General features: G+C 36.9%; 1 protein-coding gene across 1 annotated transcript in view; it reads left to right on the top strand.

Annotated features, from left to right (window-relative positions):
* Positions 1-415: 415 nt before the first annotated feature.
* FMN2 (formin 2) overlaps positions 416-24,457 on the top strand; it is a 164,249-nt gene continuing 140,207 nt past the window's right edge. The window contains exons 1-2 of the mRNA XM_062573654.1: positions 416-1,979; positions 19,573-19,739. Coding sequence (XP_062429638.1) covers positions 416-1,979; positions 19,573-19,739 — 1,731 coding nt within the window. The remainder of the gene's footprint in view (positions 1,980-19,572; positions 19,740-24,457) is intronic.

Here is a 24,457-nt window from a genome sequence, read left to right as displayed (position 1 = left end):
TAAATTATAAATGATTTGGTAACAAACTAAGCTTGCAATGCAGGCAATTAAAACCGTGGAAAAAGAAGTAACTTTTATAACGGAAAAACTTTTCACAGAATCTTTTCTAAAGAAACAGGAGTGCAGCAAAAGCCCAGTAAGCAGGCAGCTCTGTGAGGAGCAGCCATTGGAAGGAGCTGTCTGCAGCTCTCAGTGCTGTACTGAGCATGTCCCAGCGGAGCCCGGTGCAAGCAGCACATTATGCAAAAAGGCAGCTCTAGCAGATGGGGGAGAGGCACAGCAAGCGTTTGCTTCACTTGCATCACCACCGCTTGAAAACAAACCTGGATCGCTAGAGGGGATCTCACCAGCAGGCCAAGGGAAGGAAATCCGGGAGCATGGCTTGATTTCCGAAGGTTTTGCACTGCAGAAAATCATGGGGAATCAAGATGGGAAGCTAAAGAAAAATACAGGTGATGTGCATGAAGGAGGAGAGGATGTCTCTGGGCCCAAGGATACAGATGGCACAAAGAAGGTAGCAGGAAGCAGAAGGGGACTGGGGAAGCATTCAAAAGGAAGCGAATCTGGCAAAAAGAAGGGTAAGTCTGACTCAAGGGCCTCAGTGTTTTCAAATTTAAGAATCAGAAAAAATCTGTCCAAGGCTAAAGATGGGAATAGTAGTTCGAGGGAGGATGTTTTGGAAAGCCAGGCCTTGCCGACGGGGGAGCTGGACAGTACTCACTCAATTGTTACCAAAACTCCAGATATAAGCATCTCTGCAGATGAAGGCGGCCTCTCGGACACAGATGCTGAACATTTTGAAATCAGAAATGAAACTGTACCGGTTGCAGCAGAGGCACAGGATGGACAAAGGACCAGCTCTGGCTCTGATACAGATATATACAGTTTCCATTCAGCCACAGAACAAGAGGATTTGCTTTCTGATATCCAGCAAGCTATTAGACTGCAGCAGCAGCAGGGGGCAATTAGCATTGGAAGCGAGGACCTTGTCACCAAAACAATGGGCCGACACATGGCTAATTCTCAAGCAGCCCCCTTAGATTTTGAACGGTTTCTTTCAGTAGCTCCCTCTGACAAAGCGAGCAGCCCAGACGCTGAGGAGGCTTTTCCAGCATTATCTGAAATTGCGGAAAACATTCCAGTCTCCTGTGCAAATGAAAGTGAGCTGAAAGAGGCGGTAAATGGAACGGGCTCTCCTGGTAACGGCTTATTTAAAACGCAAGAACGTAAGCTATTGATCGAGGAACAGGAACAGCTTACTGCCGGAGTGGATGCTGTAGCTGCTGAACTAAAAAGTGATTTAAATGGAACTGCAGTAGAAAACGGGTCTCAGATAGACAGCTCCGCACTCCGTTTTCCAACCTCAGTAACAGATTCTGAGACTAAAATTAGTGATGTGCAGGCTGCTGATTTTCAAGGTTCAGTAACAGAGGATGGTACTTCAGATGCAGGCCACAATCATGCAGCTGAGACTCAGGAAGATAAACACACTCTATCAGCCAATCAAGACGACCTGCCTAATGGTTTATCTACTGAAACGAAAAATGGCATTTTGTCCTCTGAGGGGACAGCAGGCAGTCCGGTGCTTGGTTCCCGATGCTTTAAGCCGTATCTAATTAATCCTTGTTACATCAAAACCACAACTAGGCAACTGAGTTCTCCCAACCATTCACCTTCTCCCTCCCCATCCCAGAGCCCACTTTTTACAAGGAGGCAGGAGTCCTTCCACAAAAAAGAAAAAGGCTCAATCAAGAAGCAGAGGTCTGCTAGTTTGGCTGGTTTATTTAGTCGTTCAGCAGACTGGACTGATGAGATATCTGATCACAAATGTGAGATAACGCAGAAGGTGGGCTCTGCAGGCTACTTGGAGCACAAGGGGTTCAGAGAGAAATTTCAGTTGGAAAGAGTGCCTTTGACTCATTCAAGAAAGTCCTCAGGGGTGCAGGCTTCTACGGAGACATTTCCCAATGTCTTTTCAGGTGAGTGACATGTATTATTATTTTTTTTCCCCTAGAGACTTTTTGAAAATATGTTTAAAATACTTTAATTCAGTCCTTTGCTGTTGCATGTTCTGATGTCTTTACTTAGGTCAACAGTTTTAAAATCAGAGGCCTAATCTCACAGATGCATTCACTTTTAATGAGAATAACCTCTCTGTATTTCATGTCAGCCTGGCAACAGTGCTAGTAAAGAAAGTGCATACCTCTTTGAAGTTTGTCTTTTTTTCTTTTTTTTCCCCTTTGTCTAAATCTTGTAGAACAAGGCTGAATGCTTTACATTACTCTTGATAAAAATGTTCAGAGCCTCTCCACTGAAAGCAAGCTAGCTCTCTGCATAAATAGATCTTTCAGAGATGAAGTAACTGTGATCCTGTTTGATTTTTTTTTGTGTTGTTTTTTGTGCTGGGCACTGCTCAGATGCAGTGTAAATATTTGAAAGCTGCACCTGGCAGTAGACTGAGTCAATGATGAGGATTCACTTGGAACAAAAAGGAAACGGGCATGCAAGCTCAGATGGGTAACACTGCAGAAAAGAACCTCTTTCCCCTTCAGAAGGACAAGGAAGGAGGAGAAAAAGGGGGCTTCAAAAGGCAGTATAAAATGGAGAAGAGAGGTGAAACTGCATGTAGTAAAATTTGGTAGTTTTGACTGATTGCAGGCACATTGAGGAAAAGATTCTTTTACCTTGTCTGTTAGGCAGCTTAGAAGGTTATACTTTATTGCACTTTAGGTTTTCTTTTTCTTTCTCTCTTCCCGTTACTTGGAGTTTCTATAAAACACTGAAGTTTGCACAAAGAGGGAAGGCCTGTGTCACTTTAGGAGGTATGTACATACAGAAAACTCCTAAACATATTCCATTAATTATTCATTTAAATTGTAGAACTAAGAGAGTACAGAAACATATGTTTCAGTACTCCTTGCAAAAATGCAGTGGGATTTTTTTTGTGTGTGTGCTTTCATAAAAATAAAATAGTATGTTTTATGCAGGGAACAATAACATGATTTAAAAATTATATGAAAGAAAAGAGTTGAGCCACTAGCAACTGTTTTTCATAAAATGACCATTTTGTTCTATATTGTAGATTTAAAAATTATATAATGTAACTTTGCATTCATAGTTGCTTTTTCTTTGCACATTCTGCTTATAATCACAATATGATTGATGAATGAACTATTAAAAAAAAAAATAGTGGGGTTTTTGTACAGCAGCAAACCCTAGGAGTTTGAAATGTATCAAATTTTTATTGAATTAAAATTACAAGATTGCTTTCATTCTTGTGATTGGGGATTTTTGTTCAAGGCTAATACAATCTTTTCCTTTAGAGTTAGGGTTCAGGTTTTAGCTTAAATACAGTTTTGGCCAGCCCCCTCTGAAGTGAGCAGAATCTTTTTCTTGTATTTTAAATCTCTTCCACCTATTATCTTAGATACAATTCCAAACATTCCTATTTCCAAATTTTACAATTTGTGGTGATCACTACTTTCAAATTTGTAATGTATAATACATAACCTTTTGCTGTGGATTCTTGACATCATCTTAAAGTGAAATAATAAAATGCAATGCATTGTCAGTAATTAGGCTTTATTTTCTATATATCTTTTAGATTTCTATATTTTCTGTCTGAAAATAAATTTTATGGGGCAGACTTGAACTTGAAGTTACTTCTTGAAGTCCAATTTGACAGGAACAGTCGTCTTCACGTTTCCTCATGAGTTTTTAATTTTAAATACCTACTTGTTTTATGATGTTTTCCCACCCACAATTAAGACTGTCACTGTGAAACGACCAGAGTGCCCAAAGCAACAGTAGTTCTGTCTCTTATGAAAGTTCCTGTGACCCTCATTTGCATGGATATGCCAGCTGTCTTTACAGGCAGAGGACAATTATACCTTTCAGCTTATGCAGAATAGCCTGAAATGACATAATGCTTTATCATTTTCTCTTTTTGATCTTTCTTCTGCTTTTTTAAAATGTAGTTATAAGCTGAAAATTATTAAGAATGCATAAATAACTAGTATAAATGGAAAAGGGAAATAAAATCAACATTAGTATCCTTACAAACTCTCGCTGCATCACTAGCAGGAAGGCCTGTTTAAACCAGTCCACACAGCAACAATTACAGAAATAATTTCCTTGGAATTTAACTATTGTTACTGAAAAACTTTGTATTTTAACCATGCGGTACATGCATCAGTTTGGGGATTATTATCAGTCTTTTAAAAAGCATGTTATTTATAGTGGCTCATTTCTATTGTTTAAAAAAAAATAGCTTCTTGCCTGGAGCATTAAATCCCATCTTGCTGTGCAGTGACTGCAGTGTTATTCTGCATTTCTAACTATAATGAAGTAAAATATTCCACAACACTTTAGTCATTGATTTTGATGACAGCAGGTTCTAAGCAAATGACTGGCCTACTTTTGCTCTATGCTGTAGTTTGGCTGTGTGCCATTTGGTTTTCACAGTGATCTATATGTACTCTAAGGCTGTTTTAATGTAAAATGTAGAGGGTAACCAATAGCTGGAATTACATTGTTTATATATTTTTTCCATAAATTTTGATAGAAGTGATTGAAGAAATACATATTTTTAAATATTTATCAGATGATCATTTAAAAATGATTTTGGAGGAGAAAAAAAATTCAGCCTGCCAAAAAAGGCTCTTCCAACTTTGCTGTTTTGCATATTTGTATTTTGATTTATATGAGAAACAAGTAACGTATGGTGTTTAGAATTTGATGCATTGGCTAAGGATGCGGTGTGGACGATTTTATGGGCATTTTGTAATTAAGACAGCGGATCCATTTCTTTTATGATGAGGACAGCTGTGTTTGAAATTGCAGTGGTGGTAATTACACGTTCTAGATTTCAACCTGATGCAGAGTAGGGCCAGGGCTTTTATGCTGTGGTCCCAGGAGGCCCAGGCTGTACCTGAATGGAGAGGGCTGGCTCTTTCTCTGCAGTCTGTGTCGATGAATGACTTTTACTCAGAGGGTATCTTGGTGGAAAAATGGAATTGATGTTCCCAAATATTAACATAACTGACATAGAAGAGCTAGTAGATTTAGTTAATAAATAGGGCTTTAGCTTAGCATTAATTTGAGTCATGGTGATAGCATGGTGATAGCAATGGAGTTAGTGAGGTTTTCTGTTATATATGCTGAAAAGCAGGTTATTCTAGATCCTATACTGTAATTAAACACAATCAAAACAAACCCCTGCCCATTCTAAGCTCTGTTGGCTATATGTTTGCCATCAAACAGATCAGTTATCTTTAAATTTGAGAGACTTACTTTTGTCATGTTCTAGCTTAAAACAGGAAACAAACAAGCAATCAACATCAAAAAAAAAAAATCCAAGCTACCATAAAACAAAACCTAAAATCAACCCCGTGCGTGTGCCCTCAGGGCCTCTTCCTGATTTCTGTGGGCTGCAGGCCTGCTGCTTACAAAGGGCACTTTATTTCACTTTTACAGTGTAACTAATGACAGTGACACCCACGTGCAACTCCAGTACTTTGCCTGCAGCCTCATAGAAAGGTCTTAGTATAAAGTTATGTGGGAACTGGAAAAAATAGGGTCACAGTTTGCTTCTGAGAAATACAGTCGTTGTTTTTAGACACATCTGCAATTTCTCTTTCATTTGGATTTCGTGTGCAATACGGGAATGGGAACCACACAAGTCGTGTCCCTGGAATGCAGAACTGCCTCAGTGTTGTTACGATTAATACTTTGATCTTTATCTAGAGCTTCATTGGAAGTAGCAGGCTTTGGTCATGGGGCTCTGTGACTGCCTCTCGCAGGCCACTTCTCCCCAAGCACCACCGCCGCTTGGAGGCCGGTCTCGCAGCCCAACTCGCATCTGAGCTAAAAATGTGTTTTGTTTCTGGCTGCCTGCTAATCTTTTAGGGGGTGAAAAGAGGGAAAGGAAAGGGAAATTTTTATAGCTGGAGGTCCAGGCAGCGTTTCAATCTGTTTGAGATGTGGCATGTGGGATCTGGCTAGAACTAGTCACTAAAGGAGATAGTGTTCTTCAATTATAGCATTTTTAAGACAGCAACTGATTATTCCAATGTGACTAGCTATATGAAATTTAAATTTGAATGTATTTATTGGATCTGATTGTGCTTTAGTATTTAAAGTATTTATAAACCGTTTAATAGTTTTTGTTTCAATCCTCCCCCCATATGCCTGGGCTTCTTTTTCAGAAAATAAGCCTATTCCCTGAATAAGCTTTACTGTTTTCTCTATAGTGTGATGTCTATTGAAAAATAAACATGACATTGAAAAGCATGGGAATATTTTAGGCTGAAGGATCAAATTCTAATCTGAATCACAGTGATTAGAAAGCCCAGAACTACTAATTGGCAATGGTATTTTGTTTGTGTTTTCTAGTTTAACCAAGCTCAGGATATGGCAAAGTGTATCCCCAATAAACCACCCTTACCGAAATCTGAGTTTACATAAGGAGTGGTTGTGATAATATATGTGAGTGTAGGTGTTTCTGTGTCTGTAGCTTTGATTATTTTGAAGTACATCTAAAGAGCATTGTTTTCTTGTGATTAGGTGGAATTCAGCAGTTTCTAGAAACTAACCTTTATGCATACAACTTTTTGGGGATGAGGTGAGCTAATACAAAGGGGCGCAGGATTGAAGCAGTGAAAGCTGTCAGAAACATGATAGAAGGATGCAAGAACTTAACACTCTGCATCACCGCATTCCTGCCTCTACATGCAATATAATACAAGACCATTTGAATTTTATTAAGTGTTTTAGAAAAGGCAGCAATGTAGGTTCAGGATCTGTGTCACTCCAGAAAAAAGTAACTGATGGTGAGTTACTTCCTCTATCCTGCATTCTTGCCTTGCAATTCATACAGAGGAAGTTATGGAAAATGAAATAGGCTGTGGTACATTGAGTACAAAGTGACCGTTGCTCATTTTATTTCCATATTGCTGCTATCCAGAATAAGCTTCCTCCACGTTCTGAGCCATCCGAAGGGGATAGCTAGACTCTCTGACCATGAATAGGCAGTGGGATTATATTTTTCTGATGCAAAACTTTGCATTATTCTCAAGTAAATACAGAACATGACTTATTTTATTCATGGATATAAAGCCCATAGAACCCATTCAGTCAGCTAGCAATTTTTGCACCAATAAGCAGTGGTTGTGGGAGTATGCGCACCCCATCCAGCATGTAGTAATAAATCCTAATATAAATAAAACAATTTAAATATATGTGTACAGAGCACAAGAAGTGCCTGAGAATTAATGATTTTGGTGTTTTACTCTACACAGTGGAATAGTGGCAGGAATGCCTGGTCACCAGACAGACGCGTCACTGGAGTGTTCTTCTTTGTCAGTAAAGATATGGATTGTTCAGTCTTGGGATTTGTGCAACGTTTATCAGAGGTGCCAAAGCTCTGAATCTGGCGCGAATTTGAATCGGGCGGAAGCATAGATGTTATTGTGGAACTAATTACAGGGAGCAGCTTTGATTCTAGAGTTTATTTGTGATCTAGCTTAGATCTCTGTTAACTTGTCCCCTGAAGATACATAATGGTAGTGTGCGGAGAAAAAATAACTGGCGTATCTTCTCTTCCTTGAACTGTTAAGGAAAAAAATCACTATGCAAAAGAAATCAGTGCTGCAGTAACACTATAATTAGATATGTTAACATCTGCTCACAGTCGCGTGAGGAAAAAGTGGTTTTCATTTAAAATAAAAAAAAAAAAAGCCTTCATCATAGAGGGTATATCCGAGTACTATTTTGTCATGCAAAGAGTCAAGACAGTACAGTCTGCTGAGAAATTGTTGAGAGAAATATTTAATTACATCAATGTAAGAACACGAAGCTCTAGTTACAGCAAGGAAGGCATGTATTTAAGTCTTTTATTCAGATAAATTCTAGAAGAATATAACTGCACAAATATTATCTTTTACGGTGTACTTTCATAAAAAGCAAAGCATTAACTCTTCTTGTTCAGAATCAAATGGCATAATTCTTAATGCAAATACTTACCAACCAATGGTAAGAAGATAGCTGAAAGACCACTTAAATTCCACATACTAGCAGTCTTGTGAACACCACTGTTTATATTAGAGATGCAACATAATATTCCCTCCCGCCCCCGCCCCAGAGGCATTTTTTCAACTTCTGTGACATGTAGTTTGAGCTGATTTGAAAATAGGAAAAGCAGTCTAAAAAAGAAATAACGGGGTTTTGTATTTCTTGGTATTTCTCCAGATATTCCAGCAAGCCCCGAAGTTGAGAGTACCGTAGACCAAAGCAGTTCTGAAATGATCATTGTCATTGTTCTTTCTCCCCTCCATTATTGGCTGGAAGTGGGAGAAGAAAAAACCTCTCTAAAGCACCCCGGTAAGGTTTTATGATGGCTGCAGCATAGTGGAGAGGACACCCTACAACAAACTCACAAGAGCTAGAAAATGAAATACAGGATGTTAACCTGTATGAAAAGCAGTTGATTAGGATAACAACACCCTCCCTCTGCCCCAACATGAAGACTTATACGACATGACTATAAATGCAGCCTACCTTTCTCTCTTTATAGATTAATACTGATAAATGCATTTTCAGAGTATTACAGCTTTGGTTTTGTTTAGGATTGCTTTTTATTAGTATTATTAATAATAAATAGTAATAATACTAAACTTCCTTAACTTGCGAAATGCAAAAGTAGGTTTCAGACCCTATGGCCTCTCTCTGTCTCTTTGTATGAGACTCCAGACTAGTGCTGTCCCTGCTAGCAGTTCCCAGTACAGACTGGGCTCACAGCACAGCAGGAGACAGGTACCTGTCCTTGCCCACTGGCAAGGAGTGCTTCTGTCTTGCTGGGGTCAAGTCTCAGCACTTGTCTCTGTATGAGGCTGCAGCTCTTGTCTCCCACTTATTGGAGAATTCAGTGGGAGATTCACCTCTATACTGATGATCAGCAGTATCTTGTCTTTGGGCAAGGGCTTGGTTCCCAGCCCAAATTAGCCTGTAACTCAGAGCTGCATCTTTACTGCAGAAAAGACAGATTTAGTGCAGGAAATGTCATTCTGGCCTTAGGGCCCTGGAAATTTATTCTCCTGCTTTTAGTTACAAACTGATTATCACTAGTAAGAAACTTGCTGTTGATCTGGTGTAATTAAGATTGAGTTGTTGCTGTGGCTCAGAGTAATTAAAAAGATATTTTGGCGCTCTCCCTAATTTGTTGAGACCAATGGCTAAGCCGTATGTGTAAGCAGTTGGGAATGAAAACTTCCTATGTTAGTAAAGGGCATCTTAAATGCAGCAATACAGAGAGAGTGATCAAAACTTCAATGAAAATAACATTTTTGAACTTAAAAGAATGCAGTTGGCTCTATTAGCAACACTGTGTTTGACGATCAGTACACAGGGTAAAAATCCATTGCTGTCCCTTGGAAAGCTTATTGCATGTGTTTAAGATTGTGCTGACTGGAGTCAAGATACTGAAGTAGAGCATATTTTTGTCTCACAGAATATTTTTGTCTAACGTGTTAGAGAAGTTAACTAAACTTCCAAATAAATAGCGTTTGCATATATAAACTTAAAATATACTCAAGAAGGAAGCTTTGAACATACTTAAAGAGAAAAAATATTTGCATACTGTTTCATAGCAATGCAGGTATATATTTTTCTTTTTGATGGAATGTTGTTCTCATCTTCTGCTTTTCCCCTTCTTCATTGTATCAGGTTTTGTTTATGAATATAAAGGAAAAGAACTTTTGTACATTATGGTAAAGAACATAAAGTCAGCAGTTATTGTAGTTGAAGGAGATGATCAGATCTTCAAGTGAATGGGTGCTGTGAAAGGAAGAAAGCTGAAGCAGACTAGGATGTTAAGTGAAGAGCAAGTTTTAAGAAATACATTATTTAGGTCCCACTTCAGAGTTTTGCTAGAATGAAAAAAGGCAAAACAGGTTCACTTGTATCTTGTGACCTGTGGCTGCCTGTGCAAAAACACAGGTTTGTTTCTAATGTAGGGACCAACTATATTGTCGGATGAAATATGGAACAATTTGGAATAAAGAAGTTCTACAAAACTGGGTTGTAAAGAAAAGTGTGTATCAGTATGGGCTGATAAAAGAAGGCATTAGCAATGGCTGCCTTAAAAGGCATCAGAGGAATTTCTTACTTTACAGAAGGAATTGTCTTGCTGGCAGGCTGTGAGTACCTGGCACAAGAGTAACATCTTCACATCACAAATCACCACGGAAACTAAAAGGAGAGAAAAAGATAGAATTAAATACTTGCTGAGAGGAGTCTAAGCTCCTGGAAAACATGATCTGAAAGTTGCCAAAGATGCATATGGTGCATAAAAGATTTGATAGACTCATATAGATTCTACTCTGTCATAGCTTGCTTTAAAATTAGAAAAGCTTTAGTAGTAGACTTCTGTCATCTTCGATAATGTTGCATTAAAATCTGAAGAGAATCAAGGTCCAATGGAGCCATCAAATATAATGTTGTGGAATAAATGCCTTGCTTATATTTTTTTAAAAAATATTTTGTGCTATCTACAGTTGCATCATAGTTTGAGAATTATTTGGCACATAGTATTTCACCTTTTTCGAGCATGATTTGTGCAAGCCTAGCACATGGTTAAGTCATCTTCTAATATCTCATTTGATGAGATGCCGAACTTGATGTTGTTGCTGTGTGTCATAGCCAGCACAAGTGGAGCAAGCAGTTTTAAAATACGCACGCTTAGTTCTGTCCCTCACAGGATGTGGATGAATGGAGATATTTCTTGAAACCTCTGTTAACTTGTGACAGCCTATCTGGGGTGGCTTTTTATTTGATTGAATCAGGGGTCTTTCCTTGTCATCTTTTCCATTTCTTTTTCCAGCGTCCTGTTTTCAAATGCTGCCAGACCTTGACCTTTTCCATCATAGGTGTGGAGGTTTGTCCAAGGTGCTTCTTCTGCTGCCTCCTGCGGTGTAAGAGCCCTTCTGGCGACGTGCCCCACAGGCTGCCAGTGTAGCAGCTGCAGCTTCTACCCTTGCTTCCAAAGGAGCACACACTTGTGTGCCCTGCCTCTTTTGGGGATATTTCAGGTGTCTCTTTGGTAACTATTGCGTGTTTCTCTTACTGTAACTGCATAATGGACTAAATGCTACTTGTTCTAGTTAAGCAAGCTGTACTGGCAATCATAGAATCAGTAAGGTTGGAAGGGACCTCTGGAGATCATCTAGTCCAACCTCCCCGCTCAGCAGGGTCACCTAGAGCATGTTAGACAGGGTTGCATCCAGGCGGGCCTTGAACATCTCCAGAGAAGGACACATGATGTACTTACTCAAGCTCTTTTGCACAGTTTGCAATCTGTTGAAATGAATAGTGATATTTTTAGGGCTAAAGTAAAGAACAATTCTACTTGCTTGAATTGCTATGCCATATCTTTGTGTGTGTTGGGGGTGGCTTATTAGTAAGAATTCTACGCAATTTGCATAATAATAATTTTTAACACCACTGTGTTGGAGTGAAGGTTGTAACGAGCACACAAAGGAGTTGATATTTTTGCACAGGGGTTAATATTTTTTTTTCTTTTTCTTTCTAAAGAGTTAGATACAGAAGTGAGAAAAGTGAAATTAGTAATTGGTAGTTTTAGTCTAATTATTTTATGAGTATCTATGAATGTAATCAGTCCATCAATCTATATATTCTTCAGTGGGATTTAATAAATATGTATTTCTGACCTTAAAATTGCATTGAACTCTGTGTAGACAGGTACAGAAAGCCATGAGAGGCATATAATACAGATGTATTTCTTTTCCTAATTCTCTTGCTTAGACAAACTTTCTGCTCTTAGTTCCTGAAATAAAGATATTTTGTGGGTTCAGTTCGTACCACCCATGCCAACAGAAGGAAGTCTGGAGGACAGCTATCAAGAGGAGAAAAGACTGTTTGAATCTTCTCAGGCATTGCTACGCAACCTTAGCTTTACTGTAATATTTTAAATAGTATAACACAAAAGAAAGTATAAATCAATATATTCCCGCTGGTTGTTTTGCCCTTTAGAAACATGTATGCGTACGGATGCTTAATGCATGTATTAGCTACTGTCCTGATAATAAAAACAAAGAAAACATTTTAATAACAGAATTATAAGGATAGATGCTATAACCCTAGACCTTGACAAGTTTTGTCATTTTTAAGGCTTAAGTTGTCTAAAAATTGGATTTATGAAGTACTTTATCATAGTGTGAGGATTTTTAGATGTTTCCATTTGTTATATAACCATGTGTAGACATGTTGCTTGGTGGGGTTTTCCACGCTTTATGTAACCAGACTGTATGAAAACTGCCACACAGTTTTAGGAAAGTATCTGTCAATGTAAATTCAATCCCACCTCCCCCCCACCCCCACCCCCCTTTTTTTTTTTAACTTGAATCATGAGAGATTTGGAACAATATCCTAATCTAAATCAGCAGAGGATTAGAAACTCTGCAATGAAAAAGTACGATAAATGAGTTCTTTAATCCTGAAATATTGGGCGTAATCTTTCAGGTCCGGTTTCAGGAAAGCAAGAGACTAAATTAATTTGCTGTATTTTTAAATGCAAATGGATACACTATGTGTATTTGTGCAGGCCTTAGGCAGCTTCTTATTTGAAGAGAAGAAATGGCGAGATGGCAAATTTCCTTAAGTTTCCAGTTCTATTTAATTCCCTTGTTTCCACGTATGCTTTTGAAAACCTGTCCTTTCTCAGCAGTAACAAGTTTTATATTATGTTTAGGCTGACTGGTACAGGCTAGCTGAAAACTATATGAAGTTTGAAAAGATTAGGAAATGAAAGTAAAATACTAAAGTAATATAACAATCCTTGAAAAGTTAATTGCGTATGTGAAACATTAGTCACTCAGTGTCTTGTATATTTGAGAACTGGGAACATACATTCAACAGCAGAAATTTAGAAACATGAAAATAAAGTGTGTAGGTGGTTGGTTTGTTTGTTTGTTTCCCTCTAGGAAATGACTCTGCTGACTTTTTCTGTGAAGTTTGGTGGAAAACAGATGAGGAGAACTTGCACTGCAAAGTACTTAAGAAATAGTATTCAGTAGTACTGTAAAGAAATCTCAGATAACTAAAGTAATATGGTGTGGTTTGTATTACTTATTTTCCAATTTTAAATTTTGAATCAATAGAAATGTATTTGAAACAGAGTTAATAGCTCCCATACAAGTAAGTGTGTATGGAAGTCTTTGCAGCACTTTTGTTTCCCAGCATGCTGGAAGAGGACAAACATGTCTGGCAGACATTTGATGCTGCACGGTTCGGTGACTTGCCAGATGATTTAGGCCTAACTTACGACCTGGATGTTAGTTTACATGGGGGACAGAAAAAATGTGATGATTGAATGAATGATGAATTTGATAATGAGAGAATATAGAGATATGAGGCAGCAAATGTCTAACAGTATTTCATAACTCTTGAATGTGGTAAAAATCAGCTTTTTTCTATATTTTTTTTCTTTTTTCATCTGCGCTCGTACTTGGATTCTTTTTTTTGTGCGAGTGAAAAAAACATAAGATGGCTATAATTGTCTTCTATATTCTCCAAGACAGAACATAGAAGTGCAGTATAGAAGTGTAAAACATATTCTGAAAGAAAATACATTTTGTCCCTTTCTCCTTCCTTTTCCTTTTTTCCCCATCCTAAGCCCCAAAGATCAAGCAGAGCTACTGCTGACTTTAAAGCCTATGAAATAACTTTGCTGTGTGAGCATCTCTGAGCCCACTGAAGTGTGTGTGGGGCGGGAGACAAACCGATTTCATTTTTTAAACATGTAAGCAGTACATGAGTCATCATTAATCCTTGATGAGATTCTGAATTATGACTGGGCTTTCAGGATTTGTGTTGCAAAGTAGTTCTCTCTGTGCATTGGGAAAAATTAAAAGGAAAAGTCTATCTCCTGTCTGCATAAGTTAAGACATGCTGATGCAGCTGCTCTATCAACAGTGGAAATGTGGCGTGTTTGGACATTTGAAAAAAGATTCACAGGGGACAAGCCCAGAGTGGTAGCTTTTGGAATATTAGTCATTTTAATCATAACTCTCAACTTGTGCTCACTGACAGCTGAGCTCTATCTTTTCCAAATGCAATTTAAGGTGGATAGGAGGCACATTTTTAAAAATAAACATGAGTTTGTAACAACATGCCCGTTAGATAAATATTATTGCAAACTATGTTGTAATTGTAGTTTGAAGGTGCATGCGTTTTGGGGGTTTATTTGTTTTTTCTGTACATTTGTGACTAGTGTATTTATTTCTCCTCTTTCTCTTTTCCATTTATCCCTCTCCATTAATAAGTAATTCCGAAGTCCAAAATAGCGTGTTTATGGTATTGCTAGTTTTTAGGAGTTTGTTACTCACCCTATTGCTCTTTGAAAGCTTGGGGTTTGCTAAACAGACTGGACAGGAAAAAAGCTATAATGGGAACTCACTGACTCAGAATTTGCCTACGTTTCTCTGTGGATAACACTAAACATGTTTTCAACATCTAATTCTATATGCAATTAAGTATGAGGCAAATCTGACTCAGAAGAATGCAGATGTTTGAGGAGAAAAATGTTGCTCTGGACTATAAAGCAGTAGCAATAGAAAGATGAAATGCTTTTCCTTCGAAAATGAGACAGTTTTATGGGAGAGGATGCCTATAGTCAAAGTCATGACAAACAAGGTGGTTCAAATCATTAGAAGTGATGGACAAAGTCTAGAGGTTGCTGCCATACACGTAGAAGCATAATGCATACACAGACACCTCTTCGTAGCAAGGAAGAATCTGTGGTTGTTTCAGGCCAGTGTTGTGTGAGATTATTATATGAAATTACTATATTTCATGAAATATTGACAGTATATGACTATTATGTCCTATAATACATTGTTTATAATACTTCATTATTTTATGAAATAATGTTTGTAGAATGACTTCTGTAGAAGCAAGCTTTTCTTTCACCTCCATACTGTATCTGAGTAATCTAGTTGCAGAAGATCAAATGTTGACAACGATCCTACTAGAACAGCATGTGTGCTCACATTTCTCTAATAATGAGGCAGTATGAATAGAAACTGTACTGGGACTTACGAATTTTCAATCTCCCATGAAAGACTTGCATGTAAACTTGTAGCTGGAAGTGGTTTTGATCAATAGTGTTACTTAAGTCTTGGTAATAGCGACAGGACAAAAGCCTCTAATGTAATCACAAGGAGCTCATGAGGTAGTAGTACTTCATCCTAGTGGGAATGAGAGGAAGAAGCAGAAGGACATGGAGGGAGAGAGCAGGTAGAATTTGGAAACAAATTTTTAGCAGTGACAGCAAAAGTAAGTTGCCCACAGAAGACCAGAGTACCTGATGCTTCCAAAATTAGTTTCACACTTTTATTCTTTTTTTAGTTAATAATTGTGTAATCCTCTGTAAGCAAAATACATAGAGTCTTTTTGTCTCTTGCTGGATTTTAACAAGTCTTCTCAAAGGTACTAAAAAGTAACTTAACAGACTATATTATTCTTATTTGCTGAAGGGTCTTGGCAAGATCCTCAGACCACTATGGGAGCAGATAAGATGAGATGCCAGCGTAGTATGAGGTACTTCATCAGGGAATCTACTTTTAGTTCAAAACAGAAGTGGGTTAAATACCAGCAGAGTCCAGTATTAAAAATGTATTTGGTATATCTGATCAAAAATATATCCTTCATCTAGCTCTGAATTAAAAGTAATAAATGTGATTGATTCTTCCACATCACAAACATCTTGCATGCATTTCTGGTGACTTAACTGTGGGAGCAGATAGGATGAGATGCCAGCATAGTATGAGGTACTTCATCAGGGAGCTGGGGTGCTTCTGTTGTGGTGATGACTTTGGCTTTTACCTGAAAGTGAAGGAGAAATAGTAGTTGCCCTTAACAAGGGAGGAACTACTTACCGGTAAGCAGCAGCTTTTGAATACTATTCTTCCATATAAAATAGTTTCTGCCTATCTAGTCCCATTGTGCTACAGCAACTTCATCCGTTAGGCCCTGCAGCATCCCATAATGTTGTTTCAAAGAAAATTAGTAACGTTCTGAAGTACTGAAGCTGTTTGTTTTTGTAGGATCATTTCACTTTCCCACCTTACCCCCTCCCTCCCCTGAAAAATTATATTGTCTTTTTATAACTTTGGCTAGTTTTTGTTTTGATTTTTTTTTTCTTGACACTTGTGATGCTCATTCAATTTGATAATAAGCCCTAGTTGGTTAGATAAAAAACTTGAGTAGTGTAACATCGCATTTTAAATATATTGTTCAGAAAGTGCCTTTGAACATATAGTCTGTTTATTATTGATATATAGACTTGTCACAGCTGTTCATTAGGAAGTCAGTTCTGTAGGTATTGAGGATTAAACCAGTTTCAGCTTGTGTTTGGTAAAATGTGTTAACAAAACTGACGAAATATTTCTTAAATTCAAATTTCAGTTTTTGTCTTCAGATGTCCATAGCAATTGTAAGGAACATACTCAGCATTAGAGAACAGCTTTATCCACACATTATTACCTTTGTATTGATGATATTAATTATTTTCTTGAGTCAATCTATATTTGATGCAAAGATAAGATTAATAGTACTGAAGTTAGCTGCAATGATGACATTAAATTGTTGATTCTTTTAGATTAAGAAGTATTAACTTCTTAAAAGTTAATCATAAGAAGTTAATTATTATTCCCCAGTTTATTCAAGGACTGATAATACACTCAAGAACACTTCAGTACAGATGGATGGCATAAACAGTGCAAAAATACAATAAAAAAATCAGATTCACTAATGATACTATTTTTAAGCATATACTTATCTCATATTGCCTGTATGCTAAAATATGCTTGAATGAATTTAACAGGCAATAATAGTTAATAATTACTATATGAATTAAACTGAGTAAATGGCAACTAAGATTTTGAACAAACAATACAGTATTTGATCTTAAGACTGTTAAAAGGTGCTGTTATAGAGAATGAATGGACAGATTAAAAAACAAGCACTTATTCCCTTTCTTGTAATTCACAAATGCTATTTGTTTTCATCAGTTTAAAGCAGTGGTCAGGAGACTTTTTCCACTTTTGGATGTACAGGGAGAAGACTCCTTAAGTTAGAAGTGACCAGATTATTTTAAAGATTTTTTTTTTCCTAGATGTTTCAAAAGTAGTGGACAACAATTGAATATTTAACACAGCATGAAGAAATGTATAATGTTCTTACATTCTACTATTTCTTTTTTTTTGTGCAGAAGGCTTTTTTTTTTTTTCTCTCTTCTATGGTTAATGTAAACGAAAAAATACAAGAATAGTTAGTGTAGGTGAACGTAAAGCCTTGATTCCTTGACTTTCCTATTATCTTCTTCACTTCTAGTCATTTAACTAGATGATTTTTCCATGTTTTCCGTCTTTACTTAGTGATATAAGATGATACTATGATAATATGACTTCACTGAGAAAGCACAGCGCTAGCAGAAATGCTAGCTTTTGGTGTGCTGGTGGCAGTGTGATGCCAGTCTTGTTTTTTTTTTTTTTTTTTTTTTTTTTTTTTTTTTTTTTTTTTCCCCTGACACTTCCTTATATGGATAAACCCCAGTATTTATAGCTAGGAGAAGTTACTTGTTGCAAGGAGTGATACTGGCTAGTTTTCTAATGCAGTTTACCCCTTTTTACCTACATCTAAGCATACAGAAGATAAATGCTGTTCACATTTATTTTACAGCACGACTAGCATTAGCAGCTACAGCACTGAAGAAAAATTACTAAAACAAATCACAATGTTTATTGGCAGGTAGCTCCCTATTTCTGCTTCACTCTTACGTTTTTGTACTGTTGCCTTCCTTTGAGTAGGAGATTGCTGGGTATTGCTGCAGCTGTGTGAAGTGTTGGTAAAATCGCAGTGCATATCACACACTAAGAGCCCCCACTACAATCGGTTAATAAATTTGAAGATTATTAACAAATGAACTGCATATTCAGATAAGTAAAAAGCAATAATATTATCTTCATTTTATGGGTTGTGAAACCCAGGAACAGAGGCAAACAAGTCGGCAAATTGATCAGCACTTGACAAAATTTGTGTCTTGCAAGCAGATTTTCTGGAATATATTTTATCGATTCTCATGAAAAGTTAGGAAACTCTGACTAATAATTCAGAATTATCAAATCTTTAGATGTGGAGAGAGAACCTTAGAAATAACTTCTATACATTTTATTGCTTTTTAAAATTTATTTTAGGTAGCATTGGCATAAGAAGTTAAAATAATATGGAAACTTTGGGCTAAACAATACTTACAATATCTTATCAAAATTAGATCCAGATGTTTAAAAAAATAACACTTTGTGCATTAAAAAGGGCTGTGAAATTTTACAATCTGAAAAAGACCAGCATGTAAAAAAAAATGCTTTATACAGCTTGCATGTGAATGTGAAAAGCAGTATTTTGTTATTACTTTAACTGATACTGAAATGCTTCCTTTTAATGTAGTACATTTTTTCTGGAAAATACCTTTGGCTTGTAGTTAGTGGAAAAAACAAACTGATTTAGGTACAAATTGTATTCACAGTTAGTTCATACTAAAACATGCAATTAACTTGAGTACTCACTCTGCCTTTTCTCTTCCAGTAGGTCTATTTCATCTCTTTATTCCTTGTAAATCCCAACTTTGGCATCTTTTTACATTTTAGAGCTTAATCAAGCAATTTAATATTCTTACAGTGTAGATTTTAGTGCAGCCTGAGTATATAACTAATCAATTTTTTTAAAGTCTCTTTCTGGCTAACTTCACACAGCACAAAGTTCTTTCAGACCTCTAGTGTTTTCTTCTGCAATTTACTCTATAAGACATGCCTGCCTTTCATACTGTGGTAAGATAACAAAACATTGGGCTCATGAAAGCTGGCCTGGTAATAGAGTTGGAAAAGCAACCTATTTCTACAAAAGTTTTCCGTGAATTCTGTCCTGATACTTACAGCACTGCGTTTTAGACTGCTGCTCTGGAGTGGTATTAAATATCATCTTAAGCAGAGTAGCTGGGGGGGGAGAGGTTATTATTAGTTTATTGAGAGTTTCTCCACAGAACTGGAGCACAATTTCTTAAAAACTACAATCATTTTGTGATTCAAAAAACAAAGACTCATTCCAGGAGTTGGGAGAGTTCTATGACTGTGTGTGACACCCTTGGAAAAAGTTGCTTCATTTCTTGGTAATATCTCAGTTTTCCCATCAGGACAATTGTATAACACAAATAGAAAATTGAGGCTGCAATAGCATCTCTCTTTTATTTTTATTTTTTTCCCTTGACTCCACAGTGCAGCCAACCCAATATTTTTTTTTGAATGTCCTAATTAGTAATGCTGTAAATCAGTTCCAATGATAAAATGGAAGAACTTTTATATAAAAGATTTATTATTGGATGTTATTCTCAAGAACTTTGGAAACATTTGTTTATTTTACACAAAATACTTCTCAATTTTTTAAATACCTGTTGCAATGCCTTAATAAGCAGATTCTTATTGGTCTGTATTATCACCTTGGCAGGGCGAACTCTGCTGGAAAAGCTGTTCAGCCAGCAGGAGAATGCACCACAAGAAGAAGCAGAAAAACTTTGTTCTCGTATTATTGCAATGGGTCTTTTACTTCCATTCACCGATTGCTTCAGAGAGCCATGTAATCAGAGTGCCCAACAAAGCACACCCACATTTGACGTAAGTACTAAAAAAAAAAAAAAAAACACCTTGTGTCAGTTCTATCCTGAGGGACATGAATTATCAAGGGATCATGATTCCTAAGTCAGTCCTGAGAGAGTTCTGTTATTTCTTTTTGATTAAAATTACCCTTAAAAATATGGCTAAATGTATTTTCTGAGTTCAGGTATGAATGCTTTAATATTAAGTTAAGCTTAAGTTTTAAAAGGTTCTCCCATAACTTTATTTCTTAACATTTTAATTCATATCTTAGTCTGCTCTACTGTTGTTCTGTATCTCAAGTTTTTCTTAAGCTTTTTTCTTTGAATGCAAGCGCTACACAGGACTACCAGCATTTCAGTCCAACAGCTGGTTCGATAAAAATATAAATTACAAAAATGGCAGGATACTGGATGTCATGAAACTACGGAAGCCAAACAGGGTATCTATGCTCCATTTCCCCCTGCTCCGTCTGAGAGCCTGCCATCTGACATGAAATAGCGCAAGGGCCAGTGCAAGTCGATTGCTGGCATTCTAACTAGAGTCTTACCTATGCCTTTGGGGTGGCTGGCTAGAGTGCTGTTATTAGTGGCGTTTACATGCAATTATAAAACTTGAAGAGACTGTGATATAGACATGGCCTCACATACTCTTCCTTCCCCTTGGATGATGAATTCAATGTTAGGATGTGATTCTATCATATGGTACTGTGTTATCATTGAAGTTTGACATTGGACTATTTTTTGTCTTGATCATTGCCATCAAAATTTTTTCTTTAACACTTTTTTTGTACTTATTTATGTGACTGAAGATCACCAGTGTTTTTCTCTTCGCTAAATTTCAAAATATACACATTAACTAATCTTCTTAATACTTTCCTGGTACAGTTAAGGTTTTCTCTATTCTACACATGAAAAAGCTGAAGCACAGAGTGATGTGATTTGGTTAGGACTACTTAATAAATAATTGATATAGCTTTTGAGAGTTATTGAGTCCTTTTAATTTTTTAAATCTTTTCTTAACACAACTGGTAAACCTGAAACCTGGCTTATTCCATGGTCTCTCTAACAACATTCAGTCTTTATCTTTTTTTTTTTTTTTTTTTCTAAGCACTATTTAAGGCATCTTCAAGCTAACTTTTGAAGTGAATTGAAAAAGGGGTGCAACTACATAAAGCTGATGTTATTCAGGGAACTTAAAATCACACTTCATCTGAAAGTATCTTGATAAGGTTACTAAAAAGATATTTTTATTATTTTTAGGTTTGCTTAATATGACTTGGTGACACTCTTCTGAAATCCTGGTTTTACTGTATATTCAGTTAATCTTTTTCCTCATTAATTTTGAATACAAAGTTAGGTGAGGAATTTTTTTTTTTTTTATAAATAGAATTTACCAAATTAAAAGCTTGGAGTCAGAGGATTTTTTTTTGTTGTTGTTTATTGGTGTACCATGCTTCTCTGAGTAAGAGAATTATTCTAGGTATCTTTCATTGAACATATGCAGCAAGATGGACTGCCTGAAAAGGAACAGTGTTCTAGCCTAGAGCTATGTGGACATTGTTTCAAAGTTGACAGTTACTGTGCTCTTACGAATGATCTTAGTTTGAACTGGGACACCGGAAAGCCACAAAATCTCGTCTTTTTTTTTTCCCCCTCTACAAGACCCCTAAATAGATCATGCTTCTTTAAAACAATAATGTCAGAAAAGGCATAAAGGCTCGAGTGCAGCAAGTAGTACAGTCTGCTTCAAAGGAGCATGAGTCCACGTCCTTGAACAGTAGGATTTCAACACCTGCATGTCTGTATCAGATGGTACAAAGGTGAGAGCTGCTGCTATTGAGTTTGCAAATGTTTATGCTTCTATCCTGGTGACAGGAAAACCTACCTGTTTATTGCTCAAGCCTTATGAGGGTGACAATGTATAGAACCTGCAATATAAACTCTTATAGCTGAGAACTTCTTCAAAATTGGGCTGTTCCTGGATGATTTTGCTTCATAAAGTCAGTAAACAAAATATCTTACAAAAACAGATGCAGACAGTTATGTAAGAAAATGAAACAACAGTTAGTATGAAAAAATATAACGCTGTTTACTTAACAAGACATGTACAGTCTGTGACTCCTGTGTACCCTCTTGCATCTCACTCCATATCTGTACTTTGTGGTTTGCTTATTTAGTTTTTTTTTCCTTTTTTATTTAGCTCAATATAAGATTTTAAGGTTGATCTAATTATATTTCTATCGATTTCAAAGATAGAGGAATTAAACTAGTATTAAGCAATATTTAAAATTTCACCCATTTAGAATTAGGAGACCTATCATCTTTGCCCTTAACATGTGCTCCCTAACTGGGAGCACAGCCAGTCCTATATTCTTCGTTCATCTCTTGAGTTCCTCAGATGTGCCGCTTAGCAGCTACTGCCTCCAGCTCCATCCTGGATCTCCTCCAGTTTGGCTGGTGTCCTTTTCACTCAGTTGAAACTGCTGTCGACAGAGCTCCAGTAACCCTGCCCTGCTCGGAGACAGGTTTGTCTCCCATCTCATTGTCCTTGCTCCCTGCTACTTCTAACTCTGGTGATCACTTGTTCCTTAACGTTACTCTTTTGGCTGTTTTGATTCTGTCTTAGTCTGGTTCTTATCAAGCCTCTTAGGTCACTCCTTTAGCGTGTTTTTTTTGCAGGATTGCCAACTTTTTTTCCTCTGAAATCCTTCCTTGGACCCCTCCTTTTCTTTTGTGACTGATCCCATGTATTTCTGAAGGTTTCCATTATTATTTTATTCTTTTGAATCTGATCCATTTTCCCCTTTTGTTTAAGTGTGGTCCCACAGATGCAGTTTTTTTAAAAAGATGTTAGGTTACAGTTTATAAAAATAATTCAGTAAGATTTGTTCAGTCTATGATCTATTTCTCATGGCTCGAGATGAATATAAACAGATTATTTAAAAGTCATATTCTCTCACTCTGATCTCCTTTTCTGGATGCCCTCCAGTGAATTTAATTTAGTATGGCTAATGCTGAACTCTTTCTGCTGTCTTGAAACGTTAGCAGTCACACATCTGATTACATTCTCAGATGTAATCCATACTACTCATGCTCAGTGGTCACCTCTAATTCTCTCTTACCACTGTGTATCAAAATCTTTTTGTCTTTTTTTTTTTTTTTTCTCAGTAACATCAAAAAATCCCTCCTTCCTCTCCAGACATTTCATGCTTTAGTGTGCGCCTCTGCCTCCCCCCATTAAACACAAATGAAATATCCTCTGGCTGAAGGATATGTAAGAAATAAACACTTTTTAGAAACTTATCTATCCGTCCTTAGGGGCTGTGGTATGTTACTGAATAATCTTATTACTATAGCGCAGTTGTAGTCCTAAGCTTTTTAGCACATTACCTCATTGTATTATCCTATTAGAGTAAAATCAACACAAAGTCAAGCTGGCCGAACAGTTCATCTTTGGCAAGAATGTATGCCACAAACATTAAGTTTTACAAGCACCTATTAGGAGGATCGTAACTTCCAACAAGTAAAGATCTCATCTTCTGTTTAGCTCCTCTGTTAGCCGTGTGTCACAGGAGCTAGAAAACAGCAGTCTTTGGAGAGCCATCAGTTACATATATAAAATACATATGTCTAGGTTAGAACTGAAACTGTTTAGGCACCAGTAAAAGAAGCTGACATTTTGCTATCAATGCAAGGCAACTTTAGTTAGCTATTAAGTTATTTAGTTAGGTATTAAGAAACAGTGACTTGGCATTTGTCTGTGTTTTATCTAGCAGTTGCAATTACTGCAAGTTGCAAATTTCTAGTCTCTGATTATGACTTCCTATTCCTGATTCTCCAGTTCACATTGTGCAGTCTTTGGGCAATTTTTTTTCCCTCTATGGTGGATTTTTGCTTTTTTTCTGACATGCTTTCCAAGTAGTTTTGTGTTTTGTTCCTGAACATTAGTTTTAAAACACTTGAATTCTCAATGAATGACTAGAATAATTTTCTGATAGAGGTTTTTTTACTCTTTGTACAGACTCTTGAAGAAAATTGAGCATACTGTTGTATCCAGAGAACGAGCAATCCAATGTACCCCTTGTTTTGGAAACTTCATCTCTCTTGCACACTAGCTGCTAAATGACCCCACAACTACTTCTGTCATGTGATACAAACCAGCAAAATGATCTTCCATATGCATCTGAAATGTCATTTCAATGCATTTCAGCCTTTACGCACTAAGTTGTGATCTTTGTTTATTTTTTGTGTCATTTTGATTGGATAATCACATCCTTTTTGGTGCTTCTGCTGTATGCTGTTAGTGTGTTGAGTAAAGCTGTTAGTCATGTGGAAATGGTCAGATAAATGAAATGTATAAATATGTTCATGATATAAATGATTTTAGCATATTCTATAATGAAAGAGATAAAGAGGCATCTTATGGAGGATGTCTGTCTTTGTGTTATAATATGGTTTATACATAGGCATATTTGACAGTTTAGGGACTGCATCTGGTGTGATTTATTGTTATGATCCCTGACAAGGTTGTCATCTGCTTCTGAAATAATGCTTTCTCAAGGAAGCAGAGCGCCAGACAGCATAAATGGGAAATACTATAGAAATGACTACTTTCCTATCATCTCCTTGCCACCTGTGGTGACACAGATGCTTTGTAAGGAAGTAAAGATACTGCTTGCTTTCTGCTGAGTAGCAGCAGATGTTGGGACTTCACAGGTCAGCTGGAGGAAGAGTTAG

This window comes from Rhea pennata, chromosome 3 (assembly GCF_028389875.1).
Source record: "Rhea pennata isolate bPtePen1 chromosome 3, bPtePen1.pri, whole genome shotgun sequence".
NCBI classification, from domain to species: Eukaryota; Metazoa; Chordata; class Aves; order Rheiformes; family Rheidae; genus Rhea; species Rhea pennata.
This window is presented reverse-complemented; position numbering and strand designations above follow the sequence as displayed.